General features: G+C 38.0%; 1 protein-coding gene across 3 annotated transcripts in view; it reads right to left on the bottom strand.

Moving 5' to 3' along the window:
* The window catches only part of lama5 (laminin, alpha 5), an 89,361-nt gene that overhangs the window by 33,136 nt on the left and 30,651 nt on the right, over nucleotides 1-25,574 (bottom strand). For 2 of the 3 annotated variants that reach the window (XM_077214191.1, XM_077214192.1), the window contains exons 3-27: nucleotides 22,776-22,893; nucleotides 21,114-21,232; nucleotides 20,804-20,974; nucleotides 20,597-20,694; nucleotides 15,538-15,653; nucleotides 12,118-12,236; nucleotides 11,817-11,907; nucleotides 11,540-11,674; nucleotides 11,350-11,394; nucleotides 11,109-11,249; nucleotides 10,428-10,565; nucleotides 9,105-9,239; nucleotides 8,861-8,995; nucleotides 8,640-8,777; nucleotides 8,494-8,546; nucleotides 7,509-7,608; nucleotides 7,240-7,292; nucleotides 7,049-7,154; nucleotides 6,869-6,968; nucleotides 6,624-6,780; nucleotides 4,493-4,631; nucleotides 2,254-2,396; nucleotides 2,070-2,173; nucleotides 1,813-1,966; nucleotides 1,536-1,699 (exon numbers count right to left, since the gene is read on the bottom strand). In XM_077214191.1, the coding sequence (XP_077070306.1) occupies nucleotides 1,536-1,699; nucleotides 1,813-1,966; nucleotides 2,070-2,173; nucleotides 2,254-2,396; nucleotides 4,493-4,631; nucleotides 6,624-6,780; nucleotides 6,869-6,968; nucleotides 7,049-7,154; nucleotides 7,240-7,292; nucleotides 7,509-7,608; nucleotides 8,494-8,546; nucleotides 8,640-8,777; nucleotides 8,861-8,995; nucleotides 9,105-9,239; nucleotides 10,428-10,565; nucleotides 11,109-11,249; nucleotides 11,350-11,394; nucleotides 11,540-11,674; nucleotides 11,817-11,907; nucleotides 12,118-12,236; nucleotides 15,538-15,653; nucleotides 20,597-20,694; nucleotides 20,804-20,974; nucleotides 21,114-21,232; nucleotides 22,776-22,893 (2,972 nt within the window). Of the gene's footprint in view, nucleotides 1-1,535; nucleotides 1,700-1,812; nucleotides 1,967-2,069; nucleotides 2,174-2,253; nucleotides 2,397-4,048; nucleotides 4,179-4,492; nucleotides 4,632-6,623; nucleotides 6,781-6,868; nucleotides 6,969-7,048; nucleotides 7,155-7,239; nucleotides 7,293-7,508; nucleotides 7,609-8,493; nucleotides 8,547-8,639; nucleotides 8,778-8,860; nucleotides 8,996-9,104; nucleotides 9,240-10,427; nucleotides 10,566-11,108; nucleotides 11,250-11,349; nucleotides 11,395-11,539; nucleotides 11,675-11,816; nucleotides 11,908-12,117; nucleotides 12,237-15,537; nucleotides 15,654-20,596; nucleotides 20,695-20,803; nucleotides 20,975-21,113; nucleotides 21,233-22,775; nucleotides 22,894-25,574 lie in introns of all 3 variants that reach the window. The other variant, XM_077214193.1, reaches the window with a different exon arrangement.

The following is a 25,574-nucleotide window of genomic DNA, read 5'->3' as shown; positions in this document are numbered from 1 at the left end:
TCTGTTTGTCCAGTTTTAAAGAGCTGTTAATATTTACACCTAGATTTCGAATACATGTTTTAACGTGAGGTGACAAAGAGCCAAACTCTAGCTGTGTTGTACCCCTGGCTCCACTAGAACCCCAAACTATAATCTCAGTCTTGTTTTCATTTAGCTGTAAAAAATTAGCCAACCTGGTTAGTCAACCAGGTTTTGAGATCTGAAAGACAGGCCATAAGAGGTTCTAAACCATTTTATGTGACAGTGGCAGATACACTTGTACATCATCAGCGTAGCAGTGAAAAGTAATATTATATTTCCTGAAAATATTTCCCAAAGGAATCATAAAGAGAGAAAATAAAATAGGAGCAAGAATGGAGCCTTGCGGCACATCACAGATGATCGGTGCTGATCTAGAGGAACATATTATTTATATACCAATATTCACTACCCACTTCTACCAGTCAGATAGGATTTGAACCACTCCAAGACCTTCCCCTGAACCCCCACATACTCCTCCAACCGTGAGAGCAACACTAAGTGATCAATTGTGTCAAAAGCAGCGGTTAAATCTAATAAAACTTACACAGCAGCGTTTCCAGCATCAACAGTCATTAACAAATCATTAAAAACTTTTACAAGGGCTGTCTCAGTTGAGTGGTGTGTCTTGAAACCAGACTGGTAGACTTCATCGATCTTGTGCTCTTCTAGAAAGTTATTTAATTGATAAAAAACTATTTTTCAAAAATTTTAGATAAAAATGAAAGATGGGATATCGGTCTGAAGTTAGCCAGGACAGTCGAGTCCAAATTCGGTTTCTTTAATAAAGGCTGCACAAATGCCTGTTTCAACATGTTTGGAAATATCCCAGTATCTAAACTTTTATTTATGATTTGCAAAATACCAGGCCCAATCACCTCATTAGTTTCTTTAAAAAACCATGGAGAGACCATAACTCCATCGGAGCCAGTGGGTTTTAATTTACTTACCACCTCTTGTAATCACTGAAATGTAGACAATTCAAATTGATTTAAAACTGCAATATGCCGAGCAGGACTTGAGGGTTTATAAGTCATTGGTGAGAAATCCACTCTGATTGCCTCAATCTTAGAAATAAAATAATCAATAAAGTTCTCACATAAAGTCGGAGACGGAGAATTTACCTTAGCGGAGGGGTTTACCACAGTATTAATAATATTAAAAAGTGTTTTCGGATTATTCAAATTTTTCTCGATAAGTTCTGTGAAATATCTAGATTTAGCCGATTTTACAGCTCTCTGGCAATTTTTTAAAGTTTCCTTAAAAATGTTATAAAAGATTTGAAGTTTATCCTTTTCCCATTTTCTTTCCGGCTGCCTGCAAGCTTGTCTACAGTGCCGTATCTCATCCTCATTCAACCATGGATCAGACCTATTTTTACGATATCTACTTTTTAAAGGAGCCACTGCATCCAACACATCTTGAATTACAGAAAATGACCCATTCAAGTTGAGAGTGAAAACCTGAAGCACAAAAGAGCAGGTTGAACAGAAAAGGCAATCGTTGCAACGTCACACCTGTATTTGCAGTGGAGCAGTGTGATTCGCTCTTGGTGAGTGGGTTCACCCGGTGAGTTGACAGACACCGTGAGAGTTTGAGGAGCTTGATCTTCACTGGCGTACTCGACCAGCAACACATACTCTCCAGGGACAGGAACACGACCACGCAGCTGAACATTCATCTGAACACACAGAGTTTTTTTATGTTTATGTTTTATGCGAAATTCCAATTTTGCGCATAAGTTTCACAACTTTGGATGGAAACATAGCTATTGTTTTTAACCTATGTGCTTACATCATTGCCACTGCAGATGGCCATGCTGGGATGGCGAGGTGTGATCTTTTCAGTTTGGCAGGGTCTAGGCAGGTGATTATCAAACCTGCAGCTGGCATCATTACTGGAGATGGACGGGAACTCATCCAGAGACAGATACATGTACTGCAGACAGCTAAACACACAAAAAGAGAAATTCCTTCAGTCACATTGCACATTAACAGCTATACACTTATACATATAGACATATATACACAAAAAGTTGCTGTACTACTGACCTCTGACTTGCGCTCTGTGTGTTGCTGTATGAACAGGGTTCAGTCACTTGAAGTTGCAGGATAGGAGCCTCATAATAGGCACTGGGCAAAAGCACCAGGTAGTCCTGCAGCGAGAAAGAGACAGACTGTGTGTCCAGCGTTTGCTCATAATAATGTAGAAGGAATGTTTAAGAGGTGGTCCTACCAGCAGAATGCTCTCCGCCTCAATGATCACAGTCCAGGTTCCTGGATTCAAAACGAATGGCTCCACAAAACTGTTCTGAGGCACGTTCACAAATGTGGGTTCTGAACTGGGAGCAAAGACGATCTGTTTAGACTGCTCAGAGCCTGCAAAGAGAAGGATGGAGATCTAATTTATGGGTATGGAGTCACAGCTTTTGATGAACTACTAAAACATGACATGTCTCTTTTGTTATGAAGTTACATATTTTTATTCATTATTGATATCAAGGTATTAGTTGTTGTACTAAAAGTATTTCATTTAAAATTAAAAAGCTGTCATCATTTACTCATGGATACTTTCTTTCTTCTGTGAAACACAAAAGGAGAAGTTTAACAGAATGTTAAAGACTAAAAACGCAGTATTCTGCTGCCAGGTCAGTAGTTGGCGATGTCACTTAGTAAAGAAACACTAAGCGTCTATAGACTGAACACGTTATACGCATGAGCATGATATCACTGTGTTCACAAATTCATGTTTTTGTAGTTTACACTGAGACGATAACGCTATTGTTTTCAAAAACTTGCACTTTGAAACATGTTTTTCAGGCCCCCAAAACACTGGTGTGTAAATGAACAGCAAATCTTTTTTTCTTTTTTTTAACTGTGTCTTGTAAACGCCCCGTAAAACTATTAGAACAAATCTGAATCTGTATGATTAGCCTTTATACACCTATCAAAGCAGCCACGTTATATATGCTTGCAATAATGTTGCCACATTTATCGTATTTTGTGTTTAATTGGAGTCAGACTCCTCAATCAGGTATTAAACCAGTAGTTTTTATTTATTTAACAAAAGTCTACTTAGTTTTGAAACTTTTATAATATTTTTTTTTTTTTTTAAACTAACTTTTAAATGTGCAAATAATTGTTCTCCTAAACGTATGTCAATTGATGAAAAAATAAGAGGAAGGTCATAATTGTAGCATACCAAGATGAACAACAGGTTTTCATTCATAGTTAATAGAGTAAAGCTTTAAAATAATTTACCAATATAAGACAAACAGAATTAAATAAATAAATAAATACAGCTAAAAAACAATCAATTTTGTGACAATTAATAGTTTACTTAGCGTTTATACAACTGATTATTTGCTGAGTGAGTATTTATTATTTTATATATTTATATTGAATGTTAGTTGGTTCTTAGATTTCTTAGGTTCTCAGTAAAAGCCTAACTAAAGACACCTGATGCAAATTAGCTATTAACTAGAATCCTATATATAGAGAGAAATATCAAAATTGAGCAGCATTTAGTTATACTTTATTGTCCCTGTCAAAAAAAAATATGCTTCAAGCTCTACAAGTCTTTGAAAATAAGACAAGGCTCTGAAAATATTAAGATAGCTTCATAAGCTTAATAGACAAAAAAATATGCAAGTTGTTTCAATGAAAATGAATTTTTAAAAGTGCAAGAACCAATGGCATATGGCATCACTGATGACCTGGTAGGATCCTTCATATAGACCACTTTTATAGTAACATTACAATGCCCTTTTGTGATATTTTGAGGTTTCAAAGTATGGAAAAAAGCAGCTCGGACATGCTGTTAAAACTAGAAGAAAGTCACATCATGAGTAAATGATTACAGATTCATTTTTGGGTGAACCTAGTTACTTGAATAAAATAGATAAAACAGCATAATTAATAATAGTAATAATAATATAGTCAAAAGTTCAAATAGTTGTTTTCCGGAACCTCAATTAATAGAAAGAAAGCAATGACAGTTCAGAACTACGACATTGAACCGTCAGACATACCTCTTCTGCTGTTCTGAAAAGCTGTGATTTTACCGTTCGACACAGCCGACCGTGTGTTTACATATCTGAGGATGAAGCGCGTGAGATACACGTCTGCTTCACGTACGTGCACCATCATTTTAACCGTATTCTGAGATGGAGGACAAGGAAGACAAGGAGAAGGGGAGAGAGAGGGAAAGAGGAGGGGAGGGTGTACAGCACATAACAAGGCCTGAGTTAAAGACCTGATCTGTGGCTTTCTGATCAAGCTGGGGGTGATCATGTGATAGATCTGAGATGCAGGTTGCACTGTGATTGTCTTGAATATGGGGAGAAGAAGGAGGGTTTGCAAAGAGAGGATCAAGGAGGACAGGAAGTCGCCAGCTAAGAGAGCAAAGAAGTGAGGAAGGTAGAAAGGTGGAGAAAATGCAGATCATTAAAACAGAGAGGTGCTCAAAGACTTACAATTCCCACACAGGAAGTGTCTGCCATCCTCGATCACAGAGACCCGCCCCCTCACGTCCACGCCCCCGCGGTTCACATAGTGCAAGACCACATGAAACAGGTCTGGAGAGCCAACCACCACCTCAACCAGAACCCGAGGCTAGAGAGCGAGAAAGAACGGCCCACAACAGACAGACAATTGCAAAGCTGTTCCTCAAAGCCACCACCAACCAGCACTACAGCCCAACACAGCAGCCAATGTATGCAAGCAGCACCAATCAAAACCCTTGATCAAAGCCGTCAGCCAAGCCAAAGACACAGCACATTTCAATGACACATCACAGCGATATTCTGCCTTCTGATATTCTGAAGTCTACACACATGCATGAACTTGAACATCTCATTCATCTTTACAAAATAATAGCAACAACAACAATAACATTTTTATTATCTTTATTTTAAATTTAAAATAATTTATATTTATTCACATTATATTTAATATTATAACTTTAACATTATCTTTGAAGTCTAAATGAAAAAGCATTCGTAACATATTTTACTTCTGTAATGGGATATACTTCTTAAGCCCCTTTCACACAGCACGTTGATATCGGGAAATTGCTCGAGTGCCTTCTGTGTGAACGCAAACACGTCCCAGGATTGATGCCGGGAACATTCCCGGTGTTCTGACGATTCATGCTACCCATCGAGATGTGCTACTTACTGGTTATGCGCATGTGCAGACTAATTTTTCTTCTGCTTACCACACCCATAAATCTATGCATCCTTGCTGTGGAGACTTGTAGGAAACTTTGACAGGTCAAAGATTGATATTTGATGATAATTTTTTACTTTTCACACCGTTTTAAAAAATAAAAACAGTACAGTATACTGCACTCTTAACTTCGAATTTTATTGTAATTGTATTTCATATAATAATGTCATTTTCACTTGTTATATCAAAAGTGATAATTGCTAGTTCCTTTAAAACATCAAAATATGCTCCCCATACACCTACCCTGATTTAAATGAAATAACGATGTCATAATATTGTGAGATTTACACAATTATGGAAACAACAGAGAATGTATCAACATTCTCTGTGATCGATTCGCGCTCGGGTAGCATTTTTTTGCGAAGGCAGCACAAATCGACAGACTCTGCTATCGATTCGCGCTACGGTAGAATTTTTCGACAAGGCAGCACAAATCGTCAGAACACCGGGATTAGTCCCGGAACGCGCCCTGTGTGAACAAAAGCCAGGACCAATGCCGTAAAGGGCGTGTCGTAGTGATGACGCACGTGCCATCGCAATGACGTAGTTATCGTGCGACTCTGTTGCTCTTAGAAGAAAGTTTGTGTTCGTCATCAACAAAGAAAGAACGGAAAAATGTCTGCATACTGGAATGAAGCAGACACCAGGGAGCTCCTTACTATTCGCGCTGAAGCTGAGATCGTTCGTTGTGTACAAAATTTTCCGGAATCTCTGTGTAAAAGGGGCTCTAGTGAAACAAAATCTAGACTAAGACGATGTTGCCCACATTAAAATTGTCTCTATATGACAGTTGTTCGGAGGGAATGAACTGAAATGGACTGAAATGAGAGGACTTGGTGACATCACCAAGAGTTAAGTTGTTACATTTTGATGATTACATTTAGATTACTAAGACATTTATAAATGTACTAAAAAAAAGTAAATGGAGTCAATTTTGATTTAATGTTGACATTAAGTGCTTTGAAAAAAAAAAGTAAAATGAATACACAAATTGCTATAATACACAATATTTCATAATAATATATTTTAATATTATTATTATTGTTGCTATTGTAATTTTTGTATATTAATATTATAGCTTTTATTATTACTACAGCAATTTGTTATTATTTATCATTCAGTAATGTAGTTGTTATAGATTTTATTTATACTATCATAATTATAGATTCATAATAATAACACAAATTAAATGAAATTAATATTTACCATTGATAATAAAAAACATGATTTCAAGGTACAAACATTAAGTCTTGTAAGTGTGTGTGTGTGTGTGTGTGTGTGTGTGTGTGTGTGTGTGTGTGTGTGTGTGTGTGTGTGTGTGTGTGTGTGTGTGTGTGTGTGTGTGTGTGTGTGTGTGTGTGTGTGTGTGTGTCTCACCTGTATGAGGGACATCTGGGCATACCCCCTCCAGCTGAAGCTTTCAAACTCTAGAGGATTGTAACCAAACCTCACCGGACGTCCATCCATTGTGGTTCCGTCCTCCACCTCAAACTTCATATGGTGCAGGTCTGGGAAGTAATGATCCGGCCGTGGCCTAAACACCCACAACAGATTGATGACATCCGGCCACACATAAAAGTGATTAGTGCACACTGCTACATCTGTGTGCGCTTTTCACTTACTGGTTGCATTTGGGTCCCTCCACATTGGGTCTGCATCGACACCGCCCTTGTCTCTCATCACATGCCTGCCCGACAGAGCCTCCAATGTCACACCGGCAGCCTACATGCACACAGGGACGAGAGCTTAACCCATCTCTTCATTGAAATATTGATAACATCTACTTGGAATTGATTGTGTACCTTGGCACCCAAGGTAGTTGTTCTTCTGAAGGTTGAAGTAGCCATCCTTGCACACGCTACATGTGCCACTGCACACATTGGGTTTACAGTAACACTGGCCGGTGCTCTGTTACAAATACAGATGGAGGTTTGCAAACGTTTCTCTTGGAATTGCATTTTATGATGGAGCTATTTTGGAAATATTTCCATACCTGAGTGCACTCTGCAACCTCGCTCATTGTTCCAACTGTATTACAGTCACAGGCTGCAAAATCAATCAGAATATATATTACCAGAAATATATAATCTATATCATGGTACATACAGTTTAACCAGTCACAGTTATACACTATCACCAGAGTCTGATTGGTCACCAAAGTTAAAAAAATGAGTTAAAACATTTTATTAAAACATTTTATTTACATGAATCCCAATCACTCAAACAGCCATGTTGTGCTGTGTGTCCAAACTTTTCTCTTACTTGAGCATCCATAGTCTGTATCGGGAGAAAGATTCCAGAAGAGAGGCTTACAGCGATCGCACGCAACCCCTTCTACATTCGGCCAACACTCGCAGGAGCCCTGAGGTATAAAAAAACAAGCACTGAGAGTCAGGACTAAGAATAAATGTTTGTAAAAGACTGTTGAAGATCCTCAATTACAGCAGTAATTGAAAGTAACCATGTAAAATATAGGATTTTTAAAAAATAAAAAAATACATAAATATTATTACAATTTACAATAACTGTTTTCTATTTGAATATATTTACAAAAGTATTTTATTCCTGTGATGTCAAAGCAGAATTTTCAGCATCATTACTCCAGTGTTCAGTGTCACATGATCCTTCAGAAATCATTATAATATGCTGATTTGCTGCTCAATTTGCTTACTATTAATGTTGAAAACAGTTGTGCTGCTTGATATTTTTGTGAAAACGGTGATACATTTTTTCAAGATTATTTGATGAATAGAAAGTTTAAAAGAACAGCATTTATTTTAAAAAGATCCTAAGTAAAAATCCTCTTAATATTATACATTTTTAACAATTTCGTGAGCTTAAAATTATACAGTTCTATCTCCGTTTAGGGTAGTTCTGAGATATTGAGCATCAAAGTTTTTAAATCCCTGCTGTTTTGTGAGATGGAACCTTTTTATTTTATTAATAACTACTAACAAAATATTTTTTTTACAAAAATAACACCACACAGGCATTAATTAACACCTAATGGATAAGATTATGTCAAAAACTCAATTTCGACCAAAAGTGGAGATAGAACCATATAATTCTAAGCTCACGATTTGACAACAATGTGCCATACTACTAATGAAATGTTGCTGCATACTTCACATACTATTTTATTACATTTATTATTTAAAATATCATGCAGTATACATATATGCAGTATCATAGTACTCCATTCCGAATGTAGCTATACTTATTATAGAAAAAGATCAATAAAGCTCACCACAGTGGGCAGGATATCATTATGAACAGAGCCTGCTGGGTTACACGTCCCAACTACAGCATAAAAAGAGAAAGATAACCATCAGAACTACTGTAAATGAATTAATAAACAGGATTTTGTTTGAGCAAACGTCTATGCAAGATCACCTTGGCAGAGGGGGAAGCCATATGACCCAGGCATGCAGCTATCACACCTCTGACCCTCAATGTTTGGCAGACACACACACTGACCAGACACTGGATCGCAGGAACTGAAGCGAGAGCCCTCCACTGAACAACGACATGCTGAAACAGAGAAAATCACCTGTTACAGCAGACAATCCTTCTCTTGGTAATGTTTCCACCGTGATAAGAGTCATGTGACTTACGTGTGCAGCTGGGATAAGAGTAGTATCCGGGTGCACACTGGTCACATTTGGGGCCACTGTAGTTGGGTCTGCAGTTACATTGACCAGACACACTACAGCTGGAGTCCAAAGATGTGTGAGGATCACAAGTGCACACTGGGAAACAGGATAACAAGTTGAGATAATATAGACGGACAGTGTATTTGCGTAAATCAGACTGAGACCTTCTTCATGGATATATGGATATTCACTGTGTGTGTCTCACCCTGGCAGTTTGGATATGAGTGGAACCCTGAGCGACACTGCTCACAGCGCGGACCAGTGAACTCCGGCCTGCACAAACACTGGCCGGCCATGTCACACATCTCAGGCATAGAGCCCACAACCCTGCAACCACAATCTACAGACAGACAGACAGAGAGAGAGAGAGAAATTAAAACTTGAATGTTAATAGTATCAAAGCCAACATTAAATGCATTGCCATCCATTTTACTTCTGTAATGTGACATTTCAGAGTGAAAAGTGACTTGAAATGAATTGACTGGATCATGAGTAGGCATTCTATACAAGAATGTAGCAAGAACTGAGTTTGAGTTTGTGTGAGTTACAACTGAGGTAATAGTCTAGATTGATTAACTTACATTGTAGACACAATTTTGCCTGAATGATTCAGTGTTTTTAAACAAAACAGTTGAGTAAAAGATTTAGTTATTCATAAAAACACACTTGTTTCGCACCTAAGTGAATCAATGTTTTTGAACAAATCGGACTGGTTAAGTGAATGATTCAATGACTCCCTTATCAAGACAGTCACTTGTTTAGCTTCAGAATGAATCAGTTTGTCGAATGAATCGGTTGAGTGAAAGATTAAAATGACAGATTAATAAAGGCAGTCGCTCATCACCACCTACTGGAATAATGAGACAACTGAAACCTCATCTCTTCCGTGAGTACTTAACATAAAAAATAAAAAAAAACATTCTTCTCTTTTAAATATTTCCTTCCCTTTTAAATCTTCCCTTGTCTGGCTTTTGCTACTCTGAGCAATGCCTGAACTTTGTATTTTGAGCACTTCTTGCGTCGTTCTTCCCTCTTCACGATGACTCGCTTGCTTTAGTCCTCAGATGTAAGTCGCTTTGGATAAAAGCGTCTGCTAAATGACTAAATGTAAATGTAATGATTTAAACTGCAGAAAGAGTCACTAAAAAATCTCCACCACTAATACACAGACAAACCAACTCACAGAGTCTGTGAATGTGCAAACATAGACAAGAACAAAAATCCCATTGCTTTTGGAATGTTATTTCAGCACTCAGTCAATCAAATTAGTAATATCAGCCAAAAAGTAAAGGTGGAGAAATGTATTGTACATTTTAAAATGTGCACTGATGAATCATGCACAATACGAGCAAGAATGTGTGTTAAGTAAATCATTGGTAAAAAATTTTATTGATCTTAAACAGACTTCTAACCAGTAAAAGAATGCACAGTAAACAGTTTCTTTGTTGGCTGCATTGTGAAGTTCATGGTTTGGCAGTACTCATGGGGAATTTTGGAGTTCAGTGAGATTAGAGTAGGCAAGACTCACATTGGCACAGTGGGTAGTTGAAGTAGCCGGGCGCACACTGCTCGCATGAATACCCTTGAAACCCGCTCCGACAAACACACTGGCCCGTTACTGCGTCACAGGACCCATCCAGGCAACCCTGGCCTGAACACTGACAGCCTGGGGGGAAGGGAGCGAAAATATAGGCATGTTTGCATTGCCTTTGTCTTTGGGTGGTATATTGTGCTCGCAAACACTCCAACTATGCACAAGAACAACAGCGGTTTAGCAGACAGACAACATTGGTGCGACAATCTGAATGTGTTTGCTCAGATGTCATCTGCTGCTGCAGCTTACAGAGACAAAAAAGACAAAAATGGGCAGAACGGGACAGCTGATTTGATCTGGGGCTTAGCAATGGACATACACACAGATACACAGAGAAATGACAAGTAATATACTTGCATTAAAATATCACTGTGATTAACTCAGTAACAATTATAAGACTCATAAACAGCATTTATAAATGCTTTAATTTAATAATTTTAATGTACACTCAGATATATGACATGAACTGTTCAGCTGTCTATTATGTTTTTTAATGAACTATACCTCATATGCCCCTGTTAATTTAACTTTTTTTTTTTAAATACTTATAATCGTGATGTTACCACACGGCAGCGGCATTAACATATTAAAGGGGCAGAGTGTGTGTGTCCTTACGTTGGCAGTTGAGGCCGAAGTGTCCATGAGCACAGGTGTCGCAGTGCTCTCCAGTGAACTGAGGTTTACACACACATGTATTGGTGCGAGGGTCTGTTCTACAGGAGTTCCCTTCTGTGCCTGCAGCACTGCACTCACAGTCTGCAAACACAAGAATGCAATAAAACGGGTGAAAAAAATCAGTGAATAAGAGTTTCATCAAATCAGATTCGAGTCAAATTGAATCAAATCAGTGTCTTACTGATGATTTCCCCTGCAGGTCTGGCCTCTCCACTGATGTAAACCTCTGACGAGAATAAAACACAATTGTTTGATAATTGTTTAGAGATTAGCCGCACTGGATGAATTCAGCTGAAATATAATTCCTAAAACCTTTATGAAAGCTTCAAAGACACACAGCGACACACAGACACACACACACACAGGCTTACGGTAGCAGTCAGGGAAGCGTTCGTATCCCTCAGCACATGCGTCACAGTTCTCGCCGGTGTAGTTGGGTTTACAGTAGCAGCGTCCGGTCAGGTCCTCACATGTGCCGTCAGTAAACTCAGACTCACACTGACACTCTGCAAAACCACATGTAAGTATCAGAAAAAAAACAGCAAAAGAAAAGAACATGCTTTAACTATATCTAGTTAAGTTAATTAAAGTTATAAATAAATATTAAATAAATAATTCTAAAATAACACTGTATGATTGAAGACTCACTTGAACAGGCGAGTGGGGACTCCAGTGGATGGTCAGGGGATCTGTAATACCCAGGAATGCAGTGCTCACAGTTCATGCCTGTTGTGTGATGCTGTGAGAGAATAAAAATCATAGGATGTACTTGCAAATACATCAAAAGCTCTGTTTCCAAACCCAGTGAGCATGTATTTGATGCCCACAAATATTATATGCACCTATGTTGCCCATAAATGCCATAAATGTATAGGTAGGTTTTGAGCCACAGCCAATGCCGCTGTACTGCTTGTGCGTTATAATTGTGTGGTTGTACACCTGAGCCCACCTGGCACTCGATACACACTCCACCGCCCCTGTATTCTCCCTGCATGTTGAGACTGGCTCTCTGCTGGTCGATTTTTGGATCATAGTAGCACTCTGATGAGTGTTTGTGGCAATTACATGCTGAAAACACACACACAAAACACTTACGTCACCATACAGTCAGCCTACAGATGAATCACACTGAGATTAATAACTCATCTGCCAGTGCAGAGAGAACAATACACAAGCAGGGAAGGACATACAGAGACACACACATCAGTGTCCACTTGAAGAGTTCAGACTGTCCAAAGACGAATGAAAGCAGAGAAGGGAAAAAGAAAGAGAAAAGACAACAGCCATTAGCAAGGAGTGAAGTTAGCAAGGAGAAAATTAGGAAAAAAACTGTCAGGGAATCTTTAGATTATAGAATACATGTTAAAATGTATAGACAAAATAACATTTAATAATTGTGTGTACCCTTACAAAAATTGGTAGCTTGGTATTAGATTAAGTAGATGTAGCACATGACAAAATCTAGTTATGATTTCACAATACTAACAAAGATTGCAATTGTTTATGTGTGTTTGTATGATGTGTCATGAGATGCTCGAAGAAAAACCAAGACGGACTAAATTGACAAAAAAACAATTTAACAATAAAATGTAATTACAACGTATTCTATACACAATGTGACATAATTCAAATAATGGAATAATATTGGATTAATTTTGCAACACTTTTTTTTTTGTTGTTAAATATTTAACGCAATTAACGCATCATTCATTTTTTCTATCATTCATTCAAGTGCTAATAAACCATTCAAGCACGATAAGATATTAAAAACAACTTAAATCTGTACTGGTGGGCTGTCTGTGAAGCAACTCTCTGTAAACAAACACCCGATATAGGCGTACAAAAAGCTGCTTCAGACAGCACAGCAGCGCCGCATTGAGTTCTTTTTTGCTCATGAAAGGACAAAAACACACAATGAGTCTTAAATGAGTTAAAGAGTCTTAAATGAACATAAAAAGTTATGAGAAAAAAGGATGTGTGTCAGATCCGTGTCAGGTCCTAAAGTGGCAGCAGCCTATTAAACCTGCTGCTGTGATGTCTGTCATTAATGTTCATCAAAGAACAAAAGACAGAGAAAATCACTCACTGCTCTTAACTGATTTACGTTTGTATCTTTAATAAGGATTAAAGGGTAACTACACCCCTGGTCAGAGCCTGACTCCACCCACTGGCAATATTTGAAAAATGCTGGAAAAGTGGGCAGAGCCCAGCGGAGGGGGGCGTGCACCTGAGATGCATCTCTTTGTATGGAACCTGCCTACGTCACCTGCAACTGCTACGTCACGAACCACCGCAAACATCCAATAGGAAAATTCAACTGCAGTAGCCACCGTTCAACCTGAAGAGGGCAGCACTCAGACGTTTTTACACCATATTTTGTAGAATTAAAACACTTTAAACCCAAATGTCAAAAAATTTACTGGAATCAATGAACAGCATTTATGAAGCTCCATTCTTACAGATCATTAACTAAAAAAAGTTGTTTTAGTGTATAGTTACCCTTTAATATATAATCAATTTATAATTCATGCAGTGAAGACTATGAAGTGTTTATTCAATTTTCTGTATATTTTAACTGTTAGATGCTCAAAAAGCTCACACAGAATTTTCAAACCAAGCAATTAACCAAAGCTGGTCAACGTGGTGAAATCAACCAACTTTACCAACATGATCCAGATGCAAAATTGTGGGGAAATCTTTCGATCTGACACGAACATCCAGATCACGTGGATTCCTATTTCAGCCCAGTGGGTTCAGCAGAATTTGTGGTTGCAGCTAAGAATTGCATCATTAATAACACTTGACTTGAGACTTGTAAATACCTGAATCAGCTGTGATTAGAAAAATCTTACACTGTCAGAAAAATGTTTAAATATGCACCAGCAGGCATTAAATTACAGAATGTGTGTTTTTCCTGTCCCACAGTGGAGGCTTTGACAGGACGTGCGGTGTGGAATGGCTGTGTTTTGTTAAGGGTCCAGTCCAATGACGGCAGGGTAGGGACACAGTGACCCGGCGCGAGATGAAACAGTTCTGTCAGATGGGACAGTCTCTCTGGCTTAACTCAAGCCAGCTCTGCTCACAGATGTGCTATAAACCTCACAGAGGTCTCTCTCCACACAAAGGGGCAGTTATATATTTGGGAACTCGGAGATTAGATTAGATTAGATTAGGTGAGAAACAGCGGATATCCAACAGCATACTCAGTGGAACGTTTTCCAGACTGAAACGGCTCCCAGTACACAGATAGACACCCAAAGAGTGAGACTGAGAAAAGCATCGTGGGACTATTTTTACAGTGTGTGAGAGAAGTCAGACAGGATTAGCGTCTGTATGAGCTCACAGAAGGCTGGGGCTGTTCACATAGACTGCCAGCCGCTCTTATGCACACTGTCTCTGATGTCTTACTAAAGCAGGGACTACACTGATTCTAAAATGAACCTTTAAAAATCATTGCACAATAAAGCTAAATTCTAGATCTGAAAGGCTAATATGTATTCACATTTATAGAGGTATCAGAGGGCCATTTTTACCCAGAAGACAAAGCAATACTGTAGTAAAAGAATGCCTATGTGCACAGGTGCGTGGTCTTTCTTTACAAAGTGACATCGCCAACAACTTTTCTGGCATAAATAATACAGTCGTTTTAACAGATCCGTGTGAACAGAGATCGTTTTGATAATGTTGTCATCTGTACGAAGAAAAATAGTTTCTGTTTTTAGCACATCGTTGTCGTGTAAACGTACCTTCAGTTTGCTTATGGTTTCCTGTTTCCTTTGTTCTCATTTTCCCGCCACTAGATTGTCACCCTGGTTATTAATTTAATGATCACACCTGTTTGTATTCTTTTCATTATCACTGTGTATTTAAGTTCCTCATTTTGGTTCATTCAGTGGTCTGGTATTGTTTGTGCTGGAGTGGATTTAGTTGAATAAATTGAACTTTGATTTTGATTCAGGATCCTCTTCATCTTTACTGGAACTTAAAACGTTATAGTACATAAATATGTAAATGTATTTGTAGTATACTTAGCATAAAATAATTGTATTTCAAATACATTATATTTATTTTTCACTAGGGTTGTGTGATTGATTGACTGAATGAAGAAAGAAACAGATCACAAAACCAGACAGAAATGAAGTGAAGATATTAAGTTTTGGAACTTTCTGAAAAAGTCACACTCATACTTTTAGATGTCATGTCCATTCATACATAAAGAAAAGCACTGTTGGAAAGGAAATGCTGTTCTGCCATTAAGAAAAATCCCCCAAAAGAGAGAAATCATGTTTTGTGAACAATGTGTCAAGGAGGCGCCGGCAGGTACAAAATCTTTGTTTTGGGCTGGCTGGACAAAGAGTGGAGAACTCACGTTCACATTCATTGGCACTGTAAGTCGTGGCTGGTTTCCATGGAAACTGGTTGAAGCCGGGGCAACAGCGATCACATGACGGGCCGCAAGTGTTGTGCTGGCAGTCACACAGAAGCCTGGGGTACACAGACATAAAAGACAAAGCACAGGTTATCCCTTAAAACCATCCATCGTTCTATCATCCAAATGCTTTTTCATGAAAAACTTTACTTGTCCTTTAGGTACTTTGCAATAAAATATTATTATGAGTAATAAATACTGAATTATTTTACAGACTATGGGCCCTATTTTAACGATCTTAAACGCAAGTATCAAACGCAAAACGCAAGTAACTTTGAGGGCGGATCTCACAAATCTAAAATGGGTTGGTCTGAAGTTGCTACATTACTCATAGGTGTGGTTTGGGCATAACGTGAAATAAACCAATCAGAGCGTTATCTCAGATTCCCTTTAAAAGCAGGCGCGCTTGTTCCATGGCGGATTGCTATTATGATGGCGGATTTGCCAGGCGCACACCAGGAGCGGTTCACATCCCAGGAGACCGACGTTCTCATCAGGACCGTAAAAGACAGAAGTGACATTGTATGGGGACAATGATTAGCTTCCCAAATTAGCTTCGGTTAAACAGGCGTATAAGAATTTTGGTAAATGTGTAAGCTAGATTTATGCCTATTTTTTCACATCTTCATGGACACCACAATGATTTCCCTCGTGCGGTAAAAATTTCCTTGTAATTATGTTGCATCTGCGACAAATCAGAGAAGCAAAAGTGTATGCGTGTTGTCCACATGCTACATTATGGCCAAGCATGCGCCCTAGAAATAGCATCTGAATAACGCGGACTTGTTTTCTGAAACTGCAAAACAGCACCAGGGAACGTTTGCGCCGGAACACGCCTCCTCTTTTCGCTGAACCGCCCCCGGGGAGTTCATTCCCTAATTTACCAACATGCGTCTGTGGAGGAAAAAGTCCGCTGTGCGTCGGGTGCAAAATAGGAATGATACATGCATCGGTGTACAAAGTCAATTGCGCTGGGTGCAAGATAGGGCCCTATATATTTATATATATAACGCACTATATAATGATTTTTTAAATAAATTCTCACTGCCATGTTTGAAGGTTAGTCTCATGAGAATCACTCTTGTCCTCTTTCTGTCTCAATCTCGAGGGGCCAGTATATGCAAATACTAAAGCACTTCATGCTTATGGGCATCAAATGAGCCACACAAGAGCTTACAGTGTTTTAATTCAAGTGTCTAAACTTCTCACTGACCTTGCTACTTTCATGAAAAGAGTGAATTAGGGAGATAGAGGGAAAGCGAGAGAGCCTTTAAAACCTGAGAGTCTGAAAGGGTTAAGTTCTTCACGCTAGCTTTATTTTCCTACGACATCCGAAAAGCTGATCGAATTAACTGAGACTCAGAGGTTTGCTCACGAGTGGCTGCATTTACACACGTATCATTATAAAGCTACACAGCGGACAGTAAGGAACTGCTACACACTTTATATATGCCATATTTAAAAACAATCGTATAAATTCATATGAAAGCACTGCAAAAAAGAAGTAAAACAGTATTTACATGATTTCAAAAGCCATACAGACTTTTTTTTATTCACTATGGCGTTTATCAAACAAGAAACAACACCAAATGCAACAGTTTGTGAGCTACACCAAGTCGTGGATTACGAGAGAACAGCGGCTCTGGGCATGTGACCAAAAGCACAAATCTTATTGGTCGGCCAGTTTTCTTTGCCATGTGATGGAAAACAGATTAGAACACCTTAGTAAAAAATGTCACATTGACGGTACGCAAATATTCGCGTCGGTCTGAACAGACTCATTAACATTCGTTCAAATTAAAAGTTTTATCACACCGAAAATTTTCACGTCTTAGTGTGAATTTCACACATTCACACATTTATAAAAAACTTAACATGGTCAATCACGTGAATCTTAGTTCACTCCTGCAATATAGTTTCTACAATGTTTGTTTTTAGCAATAATAAACAGGAAGTGATGCTGCGTCCCAATTTGTATAATATCCGTCTTAAATAGTATTCGAAATTAGAATTAGTGTGTCCCAAATTGTAGTATGTTGAAATGAGTATTCCAAAGAAACACGATTGGTCCACTTTTGCCGGTTAGAATACGAAGTGCAGATCTGTGCGCGCCGTTAGAGTGCGCTTCGTACTACAATAATGAATGTGTTAAAAACTACAAACATGGCGGATGTGCAAGACCAATGGTTAAGTGTAGAGGTCTTTGACTCGTGATTAATAATCAGTATTATACCTGAAAAAAACTTTTATAAAAATGCATTTGGTCATTAACATTTAAATGCATCATTATGCAAACACATAAGAGTTCTCCACATGAAAGAACCACGACTGGCAGATCAACCTATATGAATACCTCATACAGTAGGGACAGATACGGAAGGAAATTAAATTAAATTGAATGTGGAGGATTTTAATTGTGACAAGATGATTGACAGTGCAGTTTAAACGGTGACCGGACGCATGAACGCAAGCAACAGAACAGTCCGTTAAAGATACAATTATGATGAAGTAGCCTACTCTTCTGTTACACACTCAAAAATGCTTTTTCTTCACAAAAACAGTACATACTTTTAGGGCATAGTACATAAGTAGGTAAATCGGGATGCAGCATGATTATTGATGGGGATTGTGGCTAATTCCATGCAGTCTGCCACATAAACACATACAACAAGCAGACTTTTCACTTTCACTCATCTGAGTACTACCAAGTACACACATGTGGATGGACGCACACTTTCCCTGAATCTGTTTGGATGGTTCAGCTTGAGCAGCAGTTTAATCCTTCATTAGCATCCACCCACAGTGAGAGCAAGTGTTCCAGAGCCTTACTTCAAATGAGCTACAGCCAACCATACCAACCAACCCCATCCAGAGTCTATTAACCCTCAGCTGCCCTCAAGATCACCTTTAAGACTTTAATACACATGCCTGAACCTCTAACGCTTCGGGTTTAGCTTACAGCATGGAAGAAGTTACCTATCTACCCATGTTTCCCCCATGAATCAACTGCACACTGACATCTGTTTAACTCCTGGTACCTGTGGGGCAAACAGGTGGATCTGGGAAGCTTATAGGTGGAGCACGCTTTACCGATTGACCTGTGACCTTCAGTGTCTGACTCATTCTCTGGGTTATCCTCATTTAGCTTTGTCAATCAAAACCCTCCAACCTACACTAACTGTCTGTATTCATTTAGTCAGCATTCATTCATTTAGAATAGTATTCTATAATAATACTCCTACTATTTCTGCATATATATACACACACTATAATTAAAAAATGTGGGTTTGGTAAGATTCTCTAACGCTCACAAAGGCTGTAGTTTTTGGATCAAAAGATGTATGGTTCATATTGAAATATACAGGTGTGACAGACTCAGAGGAAAACATCTGGTCCCCTACATCCATATTGCATGTGTATCAGAAGATCTCTACAATATCAGTAACACACACAAAAAAATCCTATAAAGAGGAAATTTAACAGAGATCCATGAAGGTTATGGAAACTCTCCCTCCTGACCAAACGTAATGTTAGCATATGTTTCTTGTTGCTATGATCTGTATTATCCCTCTGGGTTTTGATAATCCCCACACAGGATTTTTTTTTTCAAACTGATATATATGACACCTTCCATGTGGTTCATTTTCATGTTTGCTTGCACTGAACGCTGCAGGAATCTGTGGAATGAGTGAATAGAGTAACAGACTATTTATCAGCAGGGACAAAAACTATGACCGGCGGATACGTCTCGATTGCGACATACAAAGAGCCAGGAAAATCTCTCAAGATTCCTGAAATATTACACAAACCCTTGTCGGTTAAACAGCATGAATGATCTGCTTTTTGTCCAACGGTCTTCTACACTAAAGGACCACATACACCACAGCTTTTTGAGGATTTCACTTTTTAACTTCCGATGTCATCTTGGAACATGATTAAAGTAGCAAAACTGGAAATGAAGCCACTGGATACATTCAACACAAACTTCTACAATGACCTGAGTGAATGAAACCCTTAAGTGAGCCAATGCTGAACTGATCCTTTCAAGGCATTGGTCAATTAGCAGGGAGGCTAAGAACAGAGTGATCTTCTGACAAGCTAGTAAATCCAGACGCCTGCAGGGCCTCAGTGCCCAAGAATGTCCCTCCCCAGCCACCATCACTCACTGTCCTGAGACAGGCGACGAGCTGCTCTGAATATGAGCTTTCTAGCTTAAAACCCTGATGCGAATATCCTAAACAAAATAGGAGATCCAGCGAAAAACTCTGGATTACATAATAGGCCTAAAACATTGTCCTTCAGGATAAATAATATTCTGAGGTGAAAATTTGTGCAGAAAGCTTAGAATCAGGCAAGTGAAGACTCCTCAGATCAAAGTGTCAGGGCAGCATGTATGTGCCTGTGCTAGTGGTCTGCACTGCAGGTGGAAACTAAAGGTAATTTGAACCCCCTCTAGGCATAGGAAAGAGCAGATTATGAACAAGTATGATTTAAGCCTCCTTCTATGGCACACAAGCACATATACAGAAATAATTGGCCCCCGGCTCATGTGGAGCAGTATGGGCAAATCAGTGAAAATTTGCATATTTGAAACCGTGTAGCAACAGCATTTGCCTATTGATGATTTCATTACAATTGATGGATAAGGCAGGAAAACACATTCTCAAAAGAGTTGGCAAAACCAGGACAAAATACAAAATTTAAGATTTAAACTGTAAGATTTTTTTAATAATTTTGAAAGAAGTCTATTACGCTCACCGAGGCTGCATTTATTAGATCAAATATTATGAAATGCAATTTAAAATAACTACTTTCTATTTTCATATATTTTAAAGTGTATTTATTCCTGTGATCAAAGTTGAATTTTCAGCATCATTATTCCAGTCTTCGGTGTCACATGATCCTTCAGAAATCATTCTAATATGATGATTTGAATCTGACTTGTGACTTTTAAATCCTATAAATAAAGCAAATTAAAATATTCTTAAAGGTCACTTACTTGTACGGGTCATTGGGGTCTTGAGCATTACAGGCCTCAGCGTGGCCATTACACACGCATCTTCCTCCAATACTGATGTCTTTAATACTGTAGTAATACTGAAGAATAAATGCAGAAAATATATAGTTGGAATAATTGATGGTTTTGTAATGGAGCTTTGTTTGTAATTTTTGTCTATTCAAAACAATAAAGAGGGGTCTATCTTACTCTTCGTGTGACTGTGGGGTCTCTCAGGGCTTTGCCCATCAGGTGACCCAGCAGTGTGTTGGTGCGGAGGAAGCGCAGGCGGATGTTGGTGGCTTTGGTGAACTCCCTCAGAACAGGAGAGTAGGAGAAGTTCATGGCGCCCGGGCGTCCGTTCACCAGAGACACCACAATCTGAACGTGTGTGAGAGTGATTTAACAATGGCAAAAGTGCGACTTCACAATGATATCTCAAGTGTCTATAAAAGTACTAAAAGTATACAAGTGCATCTGCAAGAGTCAGTGTTGAGACAGAGTTTGTGTGTGTCCGTACCTCTCCATTCTCCAAAGGGACAATCCGCGAATACTCTGTTGTGCAGATGATATCGTCATCATGGTTGATCCGCTCGATCGTCCTCTTGCCAAACCGCTCGATACAGTCTCTCTTAGAAGCTGGAGCAAAAACAGAGACAGTGAACAAATCAGTTGAGAAAATGTTAGACACTGGTCAGGACAATCTATTTAAAGTCACCATGAAATCAAAATGGACAATTCTTGATTTGTTCATTGCAGTATTTCTTATAAATTATTTTCCCATGCACATTTTTTTTTTTAAATGAATGTGCCCTCAAAATCTTTAATCAAAATAACTTTCCCTCCCTCTTGCAGCTCATCTCTTCTCTTCTCTGATGATGTGTTTACTGGCGTGAGGGCGGGACCACCTGTCACTCACATGAGATTGACCAATAGTAAACCACAACCATCCAAACAAGCACCGCCCTACAGATTATCGCAACTTCCCGAAATAGTAAATAAATTTGTGAACTTTGATTATTAGTTGACTTTGGTTGGATTCTTCATATCTTTAAGTTTTATTATTAAGATTGAGTTTTATTAAGATTATTAGTATCTTTAACTAATTCCATTTACGAATATAATAGTGAGAGAAAAGCCAAGTGCTTTAATAACCCATACTTTAACTGTAACTGAAAAAATATATATTTTAACAAAATGTTATCTAAAGAAAATAATTATTTTAATATCAAAACATAATATAAATACATTTAAACTAATATGAACTAATAAATATAAACAATATAATAATTTAAATATTATTTAAATTAATATAAATTAACAGTATAAATATAACATAATTTAATATAAATTAGTAAATTAATATAAACATTATATAAATTGTTATATAATTATTCTATAATATATAATTATTCGTAACATTAGTTGTAACATTTGTAAACCTGAACTTAACTAGAAGTACTAGTTAAAATTGTCCCAATGTATAGCTTTTGATTTTAGTTTTCCAACTAGTATTAGCACTGCTTAATGTTTTCTTTGTTACACCAATATTATATTTCAATCTGGATATTACTCATAATATAGCACATCATCTTAAGTTACGTGGCCATTTTTCCCTAACAAAATAAACAATTATTATCAAGCTCTTGTTCTTCTTAATGCAAGGTTGAATCTAGACTGAATATTAGAGTATCTATAAAATAAGCTACTTATAAAGTAGGCTATATGACACACAGCAATCTGTCACAAAATGTTCTCTCCATCTTTCTCTCGCATCTTTGTTTTGTACGGCGTCATGGAGGCAATTGTGGGTTGATGTACTGTGAGTTTAGCAAAACAACTGAAAATTACATTTCATTATGCTGATAATGTCAAACCTCCAAATGCCAGCCAAGGGGTGTGGTTATTGTTGCCAGGATTGTACACCTACACTACTGATGGCCTTCAGTGACAAACAAACAACACAATATGTGTGTTTGCAAACCCTAGAGCCAGAGAACAGAAAGAACTGTCCAAAACCTGACCTTTCTCACTTAACCCACACTTTCGTTCCTATAATGCATTCCTTTCAATCACTGAAGGCCAAACAATGTTCATTAAGCTGTGTTCATTCCTATGTTGAAAAGCGGAAGTCAACATAACACATAAGAACAATGATAAAAAGCTCATTTCAGTTACTCACAGGCGAAGAACTTCCATGGCTGATATGTTTTCCCAAAGTCAATGGAGCGCTCCAGAACCCACAGGTCCGGCCGGGGCGAGTTCGCAAACTTGATGAGCACGTATGCAACATGGAACAGCTGTGAAGAATGAAAAGAATTCAATATAAGTTCACAATACGAATAATGTCTTATTTGCATAAACTCTATAATTTATATCTGCATTGCTGAATATCAGCCATCTTGCTCTATCAGTATCAGCAATGGCCAAAAAACAAACAAATTGGTGACAATGAACTTAGAGACAATGAACCGACCCCAACACTGTACAATACTTTAGTTTAACCTTGATTATACATGCATCCACGGGAGCTGAAGACGGAAGCTCTTTCTATACTTTAATGGAGGCGATGACATCACGTACAACTTAAACTTCCTTTTCACATAAAGTCATCACATATCAATATCAATCCTGTCTCTGTCTTTTATATGACTGATAGATTGATAAAGTATTTGAGGTTCACAGATGTTCTCCCACAGTGACATAATCAAAGACATGGACATAATTGGACTGTTTTCCCTGAACTCACTCCATTAGCATGACTCAATCAAAATACAGATTTTCTGCCCCAGAGAGAAAGAAAGGAGGAAGTAATGACATCATGACTTTTAAATTATGTTCAGGCGAAGTAAATGTGGAGATTAATACTGTTTGTAATTATATACAAATACTACATTTGCAAGTATAATCAATTTGGCTGTAAGTCATTTCAAATATTTTTTTAAAAATACAGCCTAGTTTAATCTTGTATAACATAAAAAATGAGTTCAATAATTTAAATCATTATTATAATTGTTTTTTTGTTTTGTTTTTACATAGGCCTAATGATCTGGAGCCGTATTCACAAAGAGTTTTATTTTTCCACTAGGAGTACTCCTAAATCACTTAAAAAATTTTTAGCTAGGAGTTATTCACAACGCCTTTCAGACCTACTCTTAGTAAGGAAAAATGACAACTCCTAAACTAAGAGTGAGTCTTCGTTGCTATGGATGACGTCAAATGCACGAGTTTCCTCGCAATGATCACGGTGATTGGTTGTTAGATGACAGGGCCATCATACGGATTGCGGAACATAACACAGACGCAACAAATCATGGAATTACGACATCTAAATATGTCTGTGTCCTACACAAAATAATAATAGTAATGTCATCGAAATGCATATATAATGACATGTTTGTGCCGGCCCCAGTGAAGTGTAATTCTAAAAAGGCAGAGAGAGAGAGAAAAGTGGTGAATTCAATTAAATTAAATTAAGGTAGCCTAATACCCTAATGAAACCGCCACTTGCCTAATAATGAAGAACGACACTTGCATTAACACTTGCTTGGTTAATTGACATCCTATTAGTATGGAAGCTTCTTTCCGCCACTGAATAAAAAAATAATAATAATTGCGACTTTTTATCTCACAATTGTGAGATATGAAGTCAGAATTGTGAGAAATAAAGTCGCAATTGTGAGATAAAAAGTCGCAATTTCCTTTTTTATTTTTCATTCTGTGGCGGAAACAAGCTTCCATAGCCTAAATAAACTACTTAAAGCGGACCCCGGACGACTGCGAGAGGCGGTGGTATGCGCTACAATCCTTTGTGAATAGGTCTTAGTGAGTTAGGAGTCCTCTCGACTTCTTTTAAGCTGTCCCAGACTTAGGTGCTACTTTTAGGGCTAAAATGCTTCGTGAATTACTCTTAGTGAAAAAAATGAGGAGTCCATAGTTAGGAGTGACACGGCCATTATTTTTATGAGTTGCTCCTAAATTCGCAAGTTAGGAGCTACTTTTAGCCTTAAAATTCTTTGTGAATACGGCCCCTGGGCACTTGGTCTGTGAAATATTTTCTTGTTTTATGGTTATGTCACATAACGACGAAATTATTTTGTGCTTGTTGTTTTTACCATAATGACTTACATTTGTCAGATTACTGGTGTTAAAAAAAAACCTTTGATAATATCAAAACTAAAACTAAAACTCATGTCAAACTAGAGAAAAAGTATTTAAAATACATTTTAATTCAGAAATGATAAAAGAGGTGTAAATTCTGAATGCATAACCAGATACATAATAGATTTATAATAACTTTATCATTCTTGTCTAAAGAACATGGAATCATGGAAAAACATGGATCATGGAGTTAAGATAAAAATATTTCTTTCAAATTTGTTTACAGGGAGATAAAATTTCTGCTGAAAGCCAAAACTCAGCTGATTAGCTCTAATCTCCTTGGCCCATTTCAGTCTTATGTAATAACCACCTGACATTCATTTGTGTTCTTTTTGCTATCTCTACCATTCCCAAAACACCATGGCGCATTCTCATGGGAACGGCTGTTCTGTATAAGTTTAATAAATATTAAACAATAAGAATAATTCATAATGAGCCATCCTATTATAAATATCAGACATTCTTCATTTAATCTTACTGGTTTACTGGTAAACTTTAAGTGTCTTCCTTAGGAAAGCCAAAGGCTTAACGCTTAAACATCCATCTTCCTCCTCTCTAAGCCCCTCAGCTCTGACAACACATCCCCTTCAATACACACACACACACACACACACACACACACACACACACACACACACACACACACACACACACACACACACACACACACACAAACACACACACACACACACACACACACACACACACACACACACACACACACACACACAAAACCATCCCCCACCATCTAAACTAACACACAACCCCTCAATGCAATGCAACGCAACCCAAAAGCCCCACTGCTACAAAGAAGCACTTC

The sequence above is a fragment of the Siphateles boraxobius genome, unplaced genomic scaffold (assembly GCF_051911475.1).
Source record: "Siphateles boraxobius isolate OS27281-9 unplaced genomic scaffold, OSU_SipBor_1 68, whole genome shotgun sequence".
NCBI lineage: Eukaryota > Metazoa > Chordata > Actinopteri > Cypriniformes > Leuciscidae > Siphateles > Siphateles boraxobius.
This window is presented reverse-complemented; position numbering and strand designations above follow the sequence as displayed.